Source organism: Oncorhynchus keta, chromosome 29, assembly GCF_023373465.1.
Source record: "Oncorhynchus keta strain PuntledgeMale-10-30-2019 chromosome 29, Oket_V2, whole genome shotgun sequence".
Taxonomy (NCBI): domain Eukaryota; kingdom Metazoa; phylum Chordata; class Actinopteri; order Salmoniformes; family Salmonidae; genus Oncorhynchus; species Oncorhynchus keta.
The window spans coordinates 14,593,335-14,608,001 of NC_068449.1; the positions used below are offsets into that span (position 1 = coordinate 14,593,335).

Below are 14,667 nucleotides of genomic sequence, written 5' to 3' on the forward strand. Positions count from 1 at the left end.
CGTGGGAAAAGGGGAAACGGGAAAAATGCAATAAAACAAATATTTTTAATTACCATACCAAATAACCCTACACTCATTAAAACCCACCACCCTATTCCACTAATTGAATCTGATCCTACCCCAGGCCAACGACCTGGAAGGAAGGGACACCACTAGTCAACACACCCTGTAACTCTTCTGAAGTCAAATCTCGTACACCCAAGTACTTCTCAGCTGCTGCCAAAACAACATATATTTTCTGTGATTTACTTTCCATTTCTGCGGTACAGTTGATAACCATTGCTACAGAATGAACGCTAAGAAGCGAACCTTACTGAGGCATATATAACTCATAGGCCCGTCCCTCTGTGCTGGCACAAATCTACTACTCAGAAGGATCCTCTCAGCATAACTCATCCTTGACCCATCTTCCTCTACTTTCTTCACTGCCTCGGCATACAACACCTGCCTCAGCATACAACACATGCACTTTAGATCTCCAGCAACATGGGCACCCCTACAGTTGACACACAACTTTTACCACTGAAACTACACAGTCACACATCTTGTAATCTCCCTCCTAAACACTGGTGCAACATGACCATAAACGTAGTACCTGAAACACAGCAGTGGATTTTCCACTAAAGATCTAACAGGATAACTGAAATATCCTAACATGACTTTGTAGGGTAAAGACTCTGATTCAAAACTCAAAACGCACAGAGCGCCCACTCCCTCTGGGCGGAAGAAACACAAACTTCACAAGTCACTTCAGCTTACCTTCACCGATTTAACAGTACCCAATATCTTTTACACCCAACCTGATACCACATTTGGATCAACCAAAATGTCTTATCATAGTAGTTACATATTCAACCTCAGGAGGCTGTGGAAATGTGGCTTGTCCCTAAAACCCTCACAAACTTTTACAGATGCACAATTGAGAGCATCCTGTCAGGCTGTATCACCGCCTGATACTGCAACTGCACCGCCCGCAACCGCAGGGCTCAAACGCACCACCAGGGGGCAAACTACCTGCCCTCCAGGACACCTTCAGCACCCGATTTCACAGGAAGGCCCCAAAAAATCATCAATGACGTCAACCACCCGAGCCACGGCCTGTTCACCACGCAATCATCCAGAAGGCGAGGTCAGTACAGGTGCATCAAAACTGTGACGGAGAGACTGAAAAACAGCTTCTATCTTAAGGCCATTCGACTGTTACAGGCCATTCTTAAGGCCATTCGACTGTTACAAAAAACCGGTACAAAAGTATCTATATCCACAGTAAAATGAGTCCTATATAGACATAACATGAAAGGCCACTCAGCAAGGAAGAAGCCACTGCTCCAAAACAAACATAAAAACGACAGAGTATGGTTTGCAACTGAACATGGGGACAAAGATCGTACATTTTGGAGAATGGTCCTCTGGTCTGATGAAACAAAAATATAACTGTTTGGCCATAATGACCATTATTAAGTTTGGAGGAGAAAGGGGAGGCTTGCAAGCTGAAGAACACCATCCCAACCGTGAAGCACGGGGGTGGCAGCATCATGTTGTGGGGGTGCTTTGCTGCAGGAGGGACTGGTGCACTTCACAAAATAGATGGCATCATGAGGTGGGAAAATTATGTGGATATATTTAAAGCAACATCTCAAGACATCATTCAGGAAGTGAAAGCTTGGTCGCAAATGGGTCTTCCAAATGGACAATGATCCCAAGCATACTTCCAAAGTTGTGGCAAAATGGCTTAAGGACAACAAAGTCAAGTTATTGGAGTGGCCATCACAAAGCACTGATCCCAATCCTATAGAAAATATGTGGGCAGAACTGAAAAAGTGTGTGCGAGCAACGAGGCCTACAAACCTGACTCAGTTACACCAGCTCTATCAGGAGGAATGGACCAAAATTCACCCAACTTATTGTGGGACGCTTGTGGAAGGCTACCTGAAACGTTTGACCCAAGTTAAACCATTTTAAAGCTAATGCTATCAAATACTAATTGAGTGTATGTAAATTTCTGACCCACTGGGAATGTGATGAAAGAAATAAAAACCGAAATAAATCATTCTCTCTGCTATTATTCTGACATTTCACATTCTTAAAATAAAGTGGTGATCCTAACTGACCTAAGACATGGACTTTTAACTAGGATTAAATGTAAGGAATTGTTAACTGAGTTTAAATGTATTTGGCTAAGGTGTATGCAAATGTATACTTCAACTTATACAGTGGCTACGTTAAACGTTACTTTTTGTATCCTTGTAAGATGTTTTTCTAGCCAAACATGGTTACTTTGTATCATGATGCGAATACAACATTGATAACTAAGCGCTGATAAATAAGGGGCTATTTAGCCAACAAATGCCCTAATTAATGAATGGGATAGGGTTGAGTTGGAGGTAGAGTTATCTGATCCTAGATCAGTGGTAGAGGAGCAATGTTTACCTCTCGAGCACTGAGGTACAGGTTATCAAAGCTGCGCTTTACATGCGCATTGCGTACAATGGTGGAAGTAGTTCTGATATTCTGCGAATCGGTGTCCCTCCCCCTGGCCATTTATAGATAGCTAGCTTCTAACGTTATTAGCTAGATGAATTACGCATTGTGAGGGGTTTTACAATAAATACATGTCGTCGCTTTCTTATAAGTAAGTAGCTAACCGTGTGTGTCGATAGAATTGCTGGGTAACAATGGGACTATTGCTGACTTGTTAATACGCTAGCTAGCTGACAATAGCTAATAAACTGCTTGCCTAAGTTATCTTGCTAGTTCTCGAGATAGCTAGCTAACTTTGCTAACGTTAGCTAAAGTTGTGTTTTCAGCTTGTTTGTTTGTTGTTTATCTGAGTTCGTGCTTGACATTTTCTGAATGCATGTAACTGTTTATGTAGCATTTTGTAGATGAGACCAATGGCCGGGGATAACTTTACGTTTTAGTGAAAGTTGATCAATTAGCTAGCTTCTGTTAGTTATATCTCGTGTCCTGAGTTTGGTATAGAGAGGCGTGTAAAGTTAACTTGAGTGCCCGACAGCCAATTAGCTTGCTCACTAACGTTAGCAAACTAACAAAACAATTTACTTGGCTGCCTCATTAATTACAGTCCACTATAACAACTGCATAGCAAGTAAGCCACTTTTCAATTTTAATTCTGGTAAATCTCTTTTCTTTGCTGCCTTTACTGGTAACCATAGAGTTGTTGTTGAGGAGTGACAAAGCAAGTCTTGACCCAATTGGATTAGTAGTTCATAAAGAAAAGTTGAGGTCTTATTTCATATAACAGGTAAGGTATTGATTGTGTGTGTGTGTGTGTGTGTGTGTGTGATATTAAGTGTCCCGTTTGCCTCAAGTGTCTCATAGCTCCCAGGGTGTGTGAGGGAGTGGAAGGGGGCGCGACTGCTACAGTTTGAGAAGAGCGAGAAAGGTGTTCTGCCTTCACACCCCCCCCAGAGGAGAAGAGTAGCATAGTCCTTCTCAGAGACCTGTATTGCTGTGATGTCAGAGGGAGACGGTAAACCCCTCCAGGTTCCGGAAGCCAAGGCAGAGACGGTGACCCCAAGTGGCCAGGGACCTGCTTCTGTGTGTCCCCCTGTAACGGGGCCCCCCACCACCACCCCCACAGAGGATGAGGAGGAGGAGAGCGAAGATGAGTCGGAGATCCTGGAGGAGAGCCCCTGCGGCCGCTGGCAGAAACGCAGAGAGGAGGTGAGATGAGAGACCATTGGCCTGTCAATGAACGTTTTGCAACTGTGTTTGTGAAGGTACTGAACCATGTCTCTGCCTCTGTTCTCTCCCCCAGGTGAACCAGCGGAATGTCCCAGGGATAGATGCTGCCTACCTGGCCATGGACACGGAGGAAGGGGTGGAGGTGGTCTGGAACGAGGTCATGTTCTCAGAGAGGAAGAACTTCAAGCTGCAGGAGGTACAGTATGCCTGGCGGCGACACCAGCAGGATGCTCAGTCTGAAATCAGACCCCCAGTGTCCTTTTATTGACTCATTACTTAATCTGAACTCAAATTCAAACAGCTCAAAGCTTCCTTTCTAAGTAGCTGAATACATGCAGCTCTGGCCTTACAATAAAATAACATATAATAATTTTATTTATACACCACATTTCAGACATGGAATGCGATGTGTAGTTTACAGGGGGGGGGGAACTGCTTCAGACTTGCTGAGGTCATGTATTCCATGATGAAAATAACCTGAGGTGAAGACAAAGGGAAAAAAAGAAGAATCGTTCAAATTATGTTGTTACATTGTTCCATCATTTCACTAACTTGCTTTGAGGCTTCTATCTCATGATGCAATCTGGCCTGGAGGAAGAGATAGCATTTGTTATTTCCCCCCTCCTCTCTCTTGTCTAGTAGAACTGTTATCTTTGTACTTGAGCGAATATCTAATGTTATATGCCTTGCACACTGATACAAACAGTTGATCCCACCACTACAGACCCTGTTTAGTTAAATGTTTACCATGTCTATCCACCTCTGTGAACAGGAGAAGGTGAAGTCTGTGTTTGACAACCTGATTCAGCTGGAACATCTCAACATCGTCAAGTTCCACAAGTACTGGGCTGACATCAATGACATCAACCGCGCCAGGGTAAGTTCTGTCTGCTACGAGAGGAGAAACCTTCCTTGTTTGGCCTGGTTGATATAATCAGGACTGAATGCGAGTGAGGGAAATTATGGAACAATGTAACAACATAATTTGAATGATTCTTCTTAACTTGTTTTTTCCTTTGTCTACACCTCAGGTTATTTTCATCACTGAGTACATGTCCTCGGGAAGTCTGAAGCAGTTTCTGAAGAAGACCAAGAAGAACCACAAGACTATGAATGAAAAGGTGCAGATATCATAATAGAATTGACCCTGCCCACCACGTCACCTACAACACAGTAGCACATCAAAGGATGCTTAGCGTATAAGAAGACGTTCAATAGTCTACATGTAACAGGAAGTATGGTGTTTGTTCTTTAGGCCTGGAAGAGATGGTGCACCCAGATCCTCTCAGCCCTCAGGTCAGTCTTTCTCTCACACAGACCAACTCTGCCATAGCTGCAACGCTAAGACCCCATATCCAATTCAAATGGGCAGCCAGGGTCATGCTCAGTAGGCACGAAACAGGGCTGAACGTTTTAAAACCGAGTGAAATGGGGAGATACTAATACCCGATGATGTCAACATTTTTTTTAAATTTCCATTCCAAAATATTATCCTGTGTCGTGCGCTACTGAACCTACCCTGGTTTATGAGGTAAGCCAAAAAAAACACAGTGCTTTACTTCTCTGCTTTCTGATGTGGCTCTGTAGTTACCTCCACTCCTGTGAGCCGCCCATCATCCACGGGAACCTGACCTGTGACACCATCTTCATCCAACACAACGGACTCATCAAGATAGGATCAGGTAGGACTCTAGTCATAGCCACTGGTTTATTATGGGCTTAGCAGCAATGTCCAGGCCAGCCCTGTATGGGTTTATCTTCCAGAGATAACATATTTATAACCGGTTATAACAGATTTATAGACTGTCTAACCCAGTATATCTGTTTTTCTCCTTCAGTGGCTCCAGACACCATCAACAACCATGTAAAGACCTGCAGAGAGGAGCAGAAAAACCTGCACTTCTTCGCCCCAGAATATGGAGGTAAAGAAGGACATTTATGGATAGGTTATTTGTAGGGTATAAGGAATGCATATATTCTCAGGAAATGATTGACTATTGAGTCACTCAATCCATTGTTTCCTATCTTACATTCTCTCACCTGTAGCTGTTGCAGATGTCACTACTGCAGTGGATATCTATTCCTTTGGGATGTGTGCCCTGGAGGTGAGATGGGACACTTAACATCACCGATTTCCCATGTCGATTTATCTCTGTGCCAGAATTTGTGATGTCATTACTCCGCATAATTTTTATGTGACGGTGTTGCGACTTGTGTTGCGTGGGTGGTGGTGATATCATTGTGTGTTGTGTAGATGGCAGTATTGGAGATCCAGGGGAATGGAGAATCTTCCTACGTCTCTCAGGAGGCCATCAACAATGCCATACAGTCACTGGAAGACCTACTGCAGAGGGTAGGAGTGTGTTTGTCTGTGTGTGTAAACATGACATAATACAGAACATTAATAGATAAGAATAGCTCAAGGACAGAACTACATATATACATGCGTGCATGTATTATAAGATTTTCCCTGGAACTGTGTGTGTGATGCCATGTGTGTGTGTGTACCTTGCAGGAGTTTATCCAGACTTGTCTGGAGGCTGACCCGTTTAAGAGACCTACAGCCAGAGAGCTGCTGTTCCACCAGGCTCTGTTTGAGGTGCCCCTGTTGAAGCTGTTAGCTGCGCACTGCATAGTCAGCCACCAGCGTGAGTTTGATTGTACACACTCTCACTCACATACTCTGTATCATCAAGCACCAGTGTGAGTCTTATCACACACACTCCAGTTTGAGTCTCAAACACAAGACACACGCATTCTCACAAACACACACTGCATTGTCACCACCAGTGTGAGTACCCCTAATCTTTTCCATACCTCTTTTAGACATGATCCCTGAGAATGCCTTAGAGGAGATCACTAAGAACATGGACCCCAACCTCATCATCGCTGAGATCAAGGAGGGTGTGCAGCTCAAGTAAGAGACAACAGTTTTTCTTCAAGGAAGCCACAGTTGGTTTTTGATTTCAGGGTATTTTCTTCAGAAACCTGTGCTAATCCTGTTTCTTTCCTCATCAGACTGTCTCAGTTTCCTGCCTTGGAGCTGGATAAGTTCCTGGAGGATGTCCGGTAAGGAACTCCCCATCAACTATTGACCACGACTGGGCAGATGTCGAGCATGCTCACCACTAGAGGGCGTAGTTAACCCACAGCACTCAGTACTAGACAATGATCCTGTAATGCACTATACAACCACCTGGTGGCAGTATTTAACTTGGACTGTTATTCTGCTTTGCCTGTATCTCAAATGTGTTTGTATCCAGCCCTTCCACCACTCTTACTTTTAGTTGAAGTATTGTTAGAATCTCTATTTGAAAAATGAATGAGAATACCTGCAAACTCAAGATTTGCTCCCAGAGTTTTGATTTGGCAAGCTTTTGAACAATCCGGGGTCTTCACTTTGGCCTTAATTAAATGTGTGTAAGATTATCGCCTGTCTGTGATTTGGCCCCCCTGATTGGTCACAAACAAATAAAATGTGTACTTTACCCGTCTAATCATGACATGTAAAGTAACCCCGCTGCCCTCCCTACCCAACAGGAATGGCATCTACCCCCTGACAGCATTTGGCTTGCCCTCTCACCAGCAGCCCCAGCAGTCCCCTGTTAAGTCCCCCATTGTCACCCCTTCTGTCAAATCCCCCACCCCAGAACCTGCTGAACTAGAGACACGCAAGGTGAGTGGGGAAAGTATACAAATCCACTCAATGAACTAATAATGGTAATACTACGTAATACATTTTATTTGTTGGATTCCTATCTACATTTCTTACCTTCTGCAGGTTGTTCAGATGCAGTGTAATATTGAGCCGGTGGAGGAGGGTGCAAAACATCATGTAAGTAGTGTTAATCTAATTCTATTTTTAGATCAGTGAATAAAAGTTAGATGACCATAGACGAGTGTGTTCTAGTGGCCAGTCACTGAATGTGTAACCGTTACATCTCCTTTGTATCCACAGCTGACACTACTGTTGAAGCTGGAGGACAAACTCAACAGACACTTAAGCTGTGACTTGTTACCCAGTAAGAACAAGAGATAGAAACACACAGACATTGATCTGGGCAGGCAGGGGCTGGAGATCAAAGTATACGAACAGCTAAAAGAAAAGGAAGACTGCACACACACTGAGATGCTATATCTATGCTATGGCAACCCAGTGTGCTTTATTAGAACGCTTGGACCCTTAGGTCTTCTATAATAATAGCCTGACAATCCACAGCCCATATACAGCTCCCAAGGGGGCCAATAGGATTAAGTCTTACAGGATGGTCCCCCTCCTAACAGGCCAGACAGACCACAAGTCTCCATCAAACTATGTGTTATAGACAGGTGTTTGGGTAAGATAACCACACAGCATTCCTTTAAACCAGGGATGGGTAAATGGCAGCCCTCAGATCAATTTAAAATATGTACAATACCAATCAAAAGTTTGGACACACTCAATTCAAGGATTTCTTTCTTTTAAAATTGTAGAATAATAGTGAAGACATCAAAATGCTGAAATAACACATGGAATCATGTAGTAACCAAAAAAGTGTTAAACAAATATATTTTAGATTCTTCAAAGTAGCTACCATTTTCCTTGATGACAGCTTTGCACACTCTTGGCATTCTCTCAACCAGCTTCACCTGGAATGTTTTTCCAACAGTCTTGAAAGAGTTCCCACATATGCTGAGCACTTGTTGGCTGCTTTTCCTTCACTCGGCGGTCCAACTTATCCCATACATTCTCAATTGGGTTGAGGTCGGGTGATTGTGGAGGCCAGGTCATCTGATGCAGCACTCCATCACTCTCCTTGATCAAATAGCCATTACACAGCCCGGAGGTGTGTTGCGTCATTGTCCTGTTGAAAAACAAATGATAGTTCCACTAAGCGCAAACCAGATGGGATGGCGTATCGCTGCAGAATGCTGTGGTAGCCATGCTGGTTAAGTGTGCCTTGAATTCTAAATAAATCACTGACAGTGTCACCAGCAAAGCACCGTCACCCCTCCTTCATGCCGTTCACCTACTCTGCGTCTCACAAAGACACAGTGGTTGGAACCAAAAACGTCAAATGTGGACTCATCAGACCAAAGGACACATTTCCACTGGTCTAATGTCCATTGCTCGTGTTTCTTGGCCAAAGCAAGTTTCTTCTTCTTATTGGTGTCCTTTAGTAGTGGTTTCTTTGCAGCAATTCGACCATGAAGGCCTGATTCACGCAGTCTCCTCTGAACAGTTGATTTTGAGATGTGTTTGTTACTTGAACTCTGAAGCATTTATTTGGGCTGGTAACTCTAATGAACATATCCTCTGCAGCAGAGGTAACTCTGGGTCCTAGTTTCATCATAGCACTTGATGGTTTTTGCGACTGCACCCAAAGAAACTTTAAAAGTTCTTGAAATTTTCCGGATTGACTGACCTTCATGTCTTAAATGATGCACTGTCGTTTCTCTTTGCTTATTTGAGCTGTTCTTGCCATATTTTATTTTTTATTTATTTCACCTTTATTTAACCAGGTAGGTAAGTTGAGAACAAGTTCTCATTTACAATTGCGACCTGGCCCAAGATAAAGCATATATAATATGGACTTGGCTTTCGTCTGTATACCAACCCTACCTTGTCACAACACAACTGATTGGCTCAAATGCATTAAGAAGGAAAGGAATCCCACAAATGAGCTTTTAACAAGGCACACCTGTTAATTGAAATGCATACCAGTTTCCTCATGAAGCTGGTTGAGAGAATGCCAAGAGTGTGCAAAGCTGCCATCAAGGCAAAGGGTGACTACTTTGAAGATTCTCAAATATAAAATATTTTTTGGTTACTACAGGATTCCATATATGTTATTACATAGTTTTGATGTCTTCACTATTATTCTACAATGTAGAAAATAGTAAAAATAAAGAAAAACCCTTGAATGAGTAGGTGTGTCCAAACTTTTGACTGGTATTGTATATGTATATATTTTTTGGGGGGGTACACTCATTCGGGGTCTCAACTTGCTGTTGTGAGTTAGAATAGTAGAATACACAAGGTGGATGTGGGTACCAGACCTGCGAGCAACTGCTGCCCCTCATGATGAGTTCAGATATATTGTGGGTCCCACCCCCATCAAAGTTGTCCATTCCTGCAATTATACAATGTCAGATTTCACAATTGGAGAGATTTACAGTTATAACCCTCCCAGCTCTTGTTTCGGACTCTGTGTGTTGTCTGGGAATTGCACGACTTTGGCCATCCAAGCCTGTCTGTGTTTTTTTTGTCTTTATGACTCCAGGCACTGGCCTGCCCTAGTGTACTGTAACCCCAGCCTAACCCACACCAGTGGGGCTGCTCCTATCGCATGCATAGCTGCCACCAACAGACTGTGTGCGTGGAAATACATGCATGTGTGCCGTGTATGTGTGAAAAGTAGTGGGAGAGACTTAACGTGCAGATAAGATGGAATGGGGAGGGTGGGGGAATGCATAGGCCATATCAGGGATCCCTAGACAGTACAAACAGGATATTATTGTCCCCTGTAAGGAATAGAGGTTTAAGTCAGGGATATACATGGAACAAGTCTTTGCATGGCCAGGTGGGTGTGTCCAGACACACACATGGCAGGCGTCTAGTGTTGCAGGCCTGCGTGTTGAGAATGGCAGGCGTGTGTATGCTGCTGGCAGCTGCTCTCTGGGGAGGGCTGGGCACTGACACTTTCTGCAGTAGACACACACACATTATGCGTCTATCAGTGATGGTAAGATTATAACAGGAAGAGACTAGGCACTACGGTTTCTGTCTAAAGTCCAATGTAACTCTTATGGTTAATGTTGGTGTTGCCAACACAGTTAATTTTGCACCTAAAGGGCAACTTCACTGCTAGACAGTGTGTGTGTGTGTGTGTGTGTGTGTTTCCACTGACCCTGCTGTCTGTTCTGCTTCAGATGAGAATGTACAGGAACTGGCTGTTGAGCTGGTACAACTGGGCTTCATCAGCGAGGTAAGGGTGTACTTTTGTGAGAGAGAGGAACAAGTGTGTGTGTTTGTAGGGGTTCTGTGGTAGAGAGGTGTGTGTGTGTGTGTGTGTCAGGGTTTGAAAGTGTAATTGTTGTAGCTGGCATAGGAGAGGCAGTGAGTGTCCATTTAGAGGGTCACACCCTGCACCCACTTCAGCTCTCACTGACCCCTATAAACACACCCAAATGCCAGATAGCAGCTCCTGCTCTCCACTCTACTATAGAAAGGACTGTCTGTTTTTAGTCTCCCACTCTTACTTTGTGCCTTCAGAAAGTATTCACATCCTTTAACTTTTCCCACATTTACAGCCTGAATTTAAAATGGATTGTCACTTGCTACACACAATACCTCATGATGTCAAAGTGGAATTATGTTTTTTTAGATTTTAATTTTTTACAAATGAATTTTAAAATAAAAAGCTGAAATGTCTTGAGTCAGTAAGTATTCAACCCCTTTTGTTATGGAAAGCCTAAATAAGTTCAGGAGTAAAAATGTGCTTAATAACTTGCATGGATTCTCTCTGTGTGCAATAATAGTGTTTAACATGATTTTTGAATGACTAGCTCATCTCTGTACCCCGCACATACAAGTATCAACACCGGGGGGAAAAATCAAATTACATCCATAATATCGACAGAAACATGGCAAACGTTTTTTATAATCAATCCTCAAGGTGTTTTTCAAATATTTATTAGCTAATATATCATCCGGGACAATTGTCTTTTCAGTAGGAAGGGCACCTATTGGTAGATCGGTAAAAAACACTGACATTGAATATCCCTTTTAACATGGTGAAGTTGTTAATTATTCTTTGGGTGGTGTGTCAATACACCTAGTCACTACATGGATATAGGTGGCCTTCTTAACTCAGTTGCCGCAGAGGAAGGAAATCGCTCAGGGATTTCACCATGAGGCCAGTGGTGACTTTAAAAAGGTTACAGCTTTTAATGTCTGTGGTAGGAGAAAACTGAGGATGGATCAACAACAGTGTAGTTACTCCACAATACTAACCTAAATGACAAAGTGAAAAGGAAGAAAAACATTTAAAAATATGTATCCTGTTTGCAATAAGGCACTAATGTAGTACTGCAAAAAATGTGGCAAAGCAATTAACTTTTTGTTGTTCTGAATACAAAGTGTTATGTTTGGGGCAAATCCAACATCACTGATTACCACTCTTCATATTTTAAAGCACGGTGGTGGCTGCATCATGTTATGGGTATGCTTGTCATCGGCGAGGACTAGGGAGTTTTCTATTTTAACAAAATAGAGCTAAGAACAGGCAATATCCTAGAGGATAAATTCACCTTCAGCAGGACAAGTACCTAAAGCACAAGGCCAAATAGACACTAGTTACTAACCAAGACAACGTTGAATGTTCCTGAGTGGCCTAGTTACAGTTTTTACTTAAATCAGCTTGAAAATCTATAGCAAGATTTGAAAATGGCTGTCTAGCAATGATCAACAACTAACCTGACAGAGTTTGAACACAATCCAGGTGGAGAAAGCTCTTAGGCTGTAGTTGCTGCCAAAGGTGATTGATTCTAACATGTATTGACTCAGGGGTGTGAATACTTGTGTAAATTGCATATTTCTGTATTTAATTTTTGATAAATTTACAAAAATATCTAAAAACATGTTTTCACTTCATTATGTGATATTGTGTGTAAATTTTACTCCATTTTGAATTCAGGCTGTAACAACAAACTGGAATAAGTCAAGGGGTATGCATACATTCTGAAGGCACTGTATAGGCACATTCTGAAGGCACATTCTGAAGCATGGCATCCATAATATATTAAATATGCTCAACAACATGTTAATTGATTGTCCCTACAGGTGGACCAAAGCAGGATGGCCACTGTGTTAGAAGAGGCCTTCACCAAGTTCTTCAGCAGGAACGGTTCCCTCAATCCCATTACTGTGTCCTCATAACAGGATCAACATGAACCCCCACTCCATTACCTATAATACCCCCTCCCCTACATGCTTGTTACAACCCTCCCTTTCTTACCCCTAAGGATCCATGGACCCCCACTCCATTACCTATAATACCCCCTCCCCTACATGCTTGTTACAACCCTCCCTTTCTTACCCCTAAGGATCCATGAACCCCCACTCCATTACCTATAATACCCCCTCCCCTACATGCTTGTTACAACCCTCCCTTTCTTACCCCTAAGGATCCATGGACCCCCACTCCATTACCTATAATACCCCCTCCCCTACATGCTTGTTACAACCCTCCCTTTCTTACCCCTAAGGATCCATGGACCCCCACTCCATTACCTATAATACCCCCTCCCCTACATGCTTGTTACAACCCTCCCTTTCTTACCCCTAAGGATCCATGGATCCCCACTTCAGTACATATACACCTATTGGCAGGCTTAGGCCTACACCTATACCCCTGCTGGCCCCAACCACCACACATGCACACTCCACACCTCCTGCCTCAGACTCTTTCACCCAAAACCTTGTGTGGTGTCTTCTATTTCTCTGGAGGACCATAGAGCCTTATTATGGGGCTGTCCGAGTCAGTCCCTCTCTGTTTAGTTCTCTCTATATACACAGTAGCAACTTCTTTTGGAAAGGAAGCCAACACAGGTATCATATGTCAGTGTTACATGTTTGTTTGTGTTTTATATCTTTGCCATTTGCCTTCTCGGTGGCTGTATACATGCACATGCTATCCGCCTTAAAGTTCTCTGCTTCAGTGTGGTCACGCACGGCTGTGCATGAATGTCTGCAGTGAACTTACCTGTAGGTGACCATTGTAGGCTGCGTTTAGACAGCCTGCCAAATTCTGATCTTTTTTTCCACGAATTGGTCTTTTAACCAATGAAAAAGATCTGAATTGGCTATATTTATGTTACAAATGTGTCATTGTATCTTTCCCATTTTTGTTTTTTACACTCATAGTTTACTGTGGTCTCAACTGATGGAGCCAATAGTCTGGGAGGGGCTGTATTTACAGGCTGTCAGTCAAAGCAGAGGAACAAGCTGAATGATTTCCTGGAGCTGTAGTTAAGAGGTGTTTTGGTGGTGAACAGTATTCATGCCTCTTTGTTATCACATCTTTATCTGTTCTGTAAAAAATATATATACTTTACATTGTTTGGCAAACCTTAATTCTTATAGTGTACTTGGATAATGAAATGGTTTCCTTTGGACGTTCCGTTGAATATTCTGGTTATTGAGAAAGTGTTTTTTGTTGTGAACAGCAAGTAAGGGTTTTACTTTACTGTACACATCCAAAGAGGAGTTTGTATGAGGAGTAAATATATAGATATAAGTGGATAAATTGTTAATGTAGTGGCCTGGCTGTATGACTGGTACTGCTTTAGCCAAGCTGTTGTCTTGCCAAATGCAACAATTAAATGCTGTTGAACGCAGTTGGGTAACTTGGGTCACGTTCAGTAGGACACAATGTTGTGCAATTAAAATCTGTTTTACGGTTACTGTAATATTCAATGTGCTTTTTTTTCTTTATAGTAGTCTATGTTCTGAGAAGTACTTGGGCAGTGTAGTTAGTGGTTGAGAAAGAGGGTGTGTGAAGTAAGTTTGTGCTCGTGTGCCTTCTGACAAGTGTGTATCCTATGACAGCCTCTGCAATGTATGACTTTCTGTTTCCTCTTTAAATGGTTTGGTATTTTCTATTTGTAAATAAATATGTAATGCACCACCTCTGCCCAAATGTCTCATTATTTACTGAATCTCCTTCCAACTGGGATGTTTAATCAGGAAGTGCTAACAGTAACTCAGTGAATACAGTTGGAGTCATTAAAACTTGTTTTTCAACCATTCCACAAATTTCTTGTTAACAAACTATAGTTTTGACAAGTCAGTTAGGACATTACTTTGTTCATGACACAAGTAAAAACCTCAAAACAATTGTAGACCTCCACATGTCTGGTTCATTCTTGGGAGAAATTTCTAAACGCCTGACGGTACCATGTTCATCTGTACAAAAA

General features: G+C 42.6%; 1 protein-coding gene across 3 annotated transcripts; it reads left to right on the forward strand.

Annotated features, from left to right (window-relative positions):
• Positions 1 to 2,464: 2,464 nt before the first annotated feature.
• LOC118374108 (nuclear receptor-binding protein-like) lies at positions 2,465 to 14,378 on the forward strand. Of its 3 annotated transcripts, none has more exons than XM_052486051.1 (18): positions 2,465 to 2,632; positions 3,315 to 3,687; positions 3,782 to 3,904; positions 4,481 to 4,585; positions 4,740 to 4,829; positions 4,964 to 5,004; positions 5,296 to 5,390; positions 5,547 to 5,630; positions 5,755 to 5,813; positions 5,963 to 6,061; positions 6,224 to 6,356; positions 6,535 to 6,625; positions 6,727 to 6,777; positions 7,249 to 7,384; positions 7,490 to 7,543; positions 7,667 to 7,730; positions 10,621 to 10,676; positions 12,533 to 14,378. In XM_052486051.1, exons 2-18 carry the CDS (start codon positions 3,478 to 3,480, stop codon positions 12,626 to 12,628), a joined length of 1,587 nt encoding a protein of 528 aa, XP_052342011.1. In that variant the 5' UTR covers positions 2,465 to 2,632; positions 3,315 to 3,477; the 3' UTR covers positions 12,629 to 14,378. The 3 variants fall into 3 exon arrangements, with proteins under 3 accessions (XP_052342011.1, XP_052342012.1, XP_052342013.1); XM_052486052.1 differs by having other exon boundaries at positions 2,468 to 2,632; positions 3,333 to 3,687; XM_052486053.1 differs by lacking the exon at positions 2,465 to 2,632 and adding an exon at positions 2,653 to 3,109.
• Positions 14,379 to 14,667: the final 289 nt, after the last annotated feature.

What these genes read in the sequence shown, in the direction of transcription:
- LOC118374108 (XM_052486051.1), top strand. Translation starts at nt 3,478, where the DNA reads ATGTCAGAGGGAGACGGTAAACCCCTCCAGGTTCCGGAAGCCAAGGCA. An exon ending in GGCAGAAACGCAGAGAGGAG is followed by an intron (nt 3,688 to 3,781) that starts GTGAGATGAGAG and finishes TCTCTCCCCCAG; the next exon opens with GTGAACCAGCGGAATGTCCC. An exon ending in TTGGGATGTGTGCCCTGGAG is followed by an intron (nt 5,814 to 5,962) that starts GTGAGATGGGAC and finishes TGTGTTGTGTAG; the next exon opens with ATGGCAGTATTGGAGATCCA.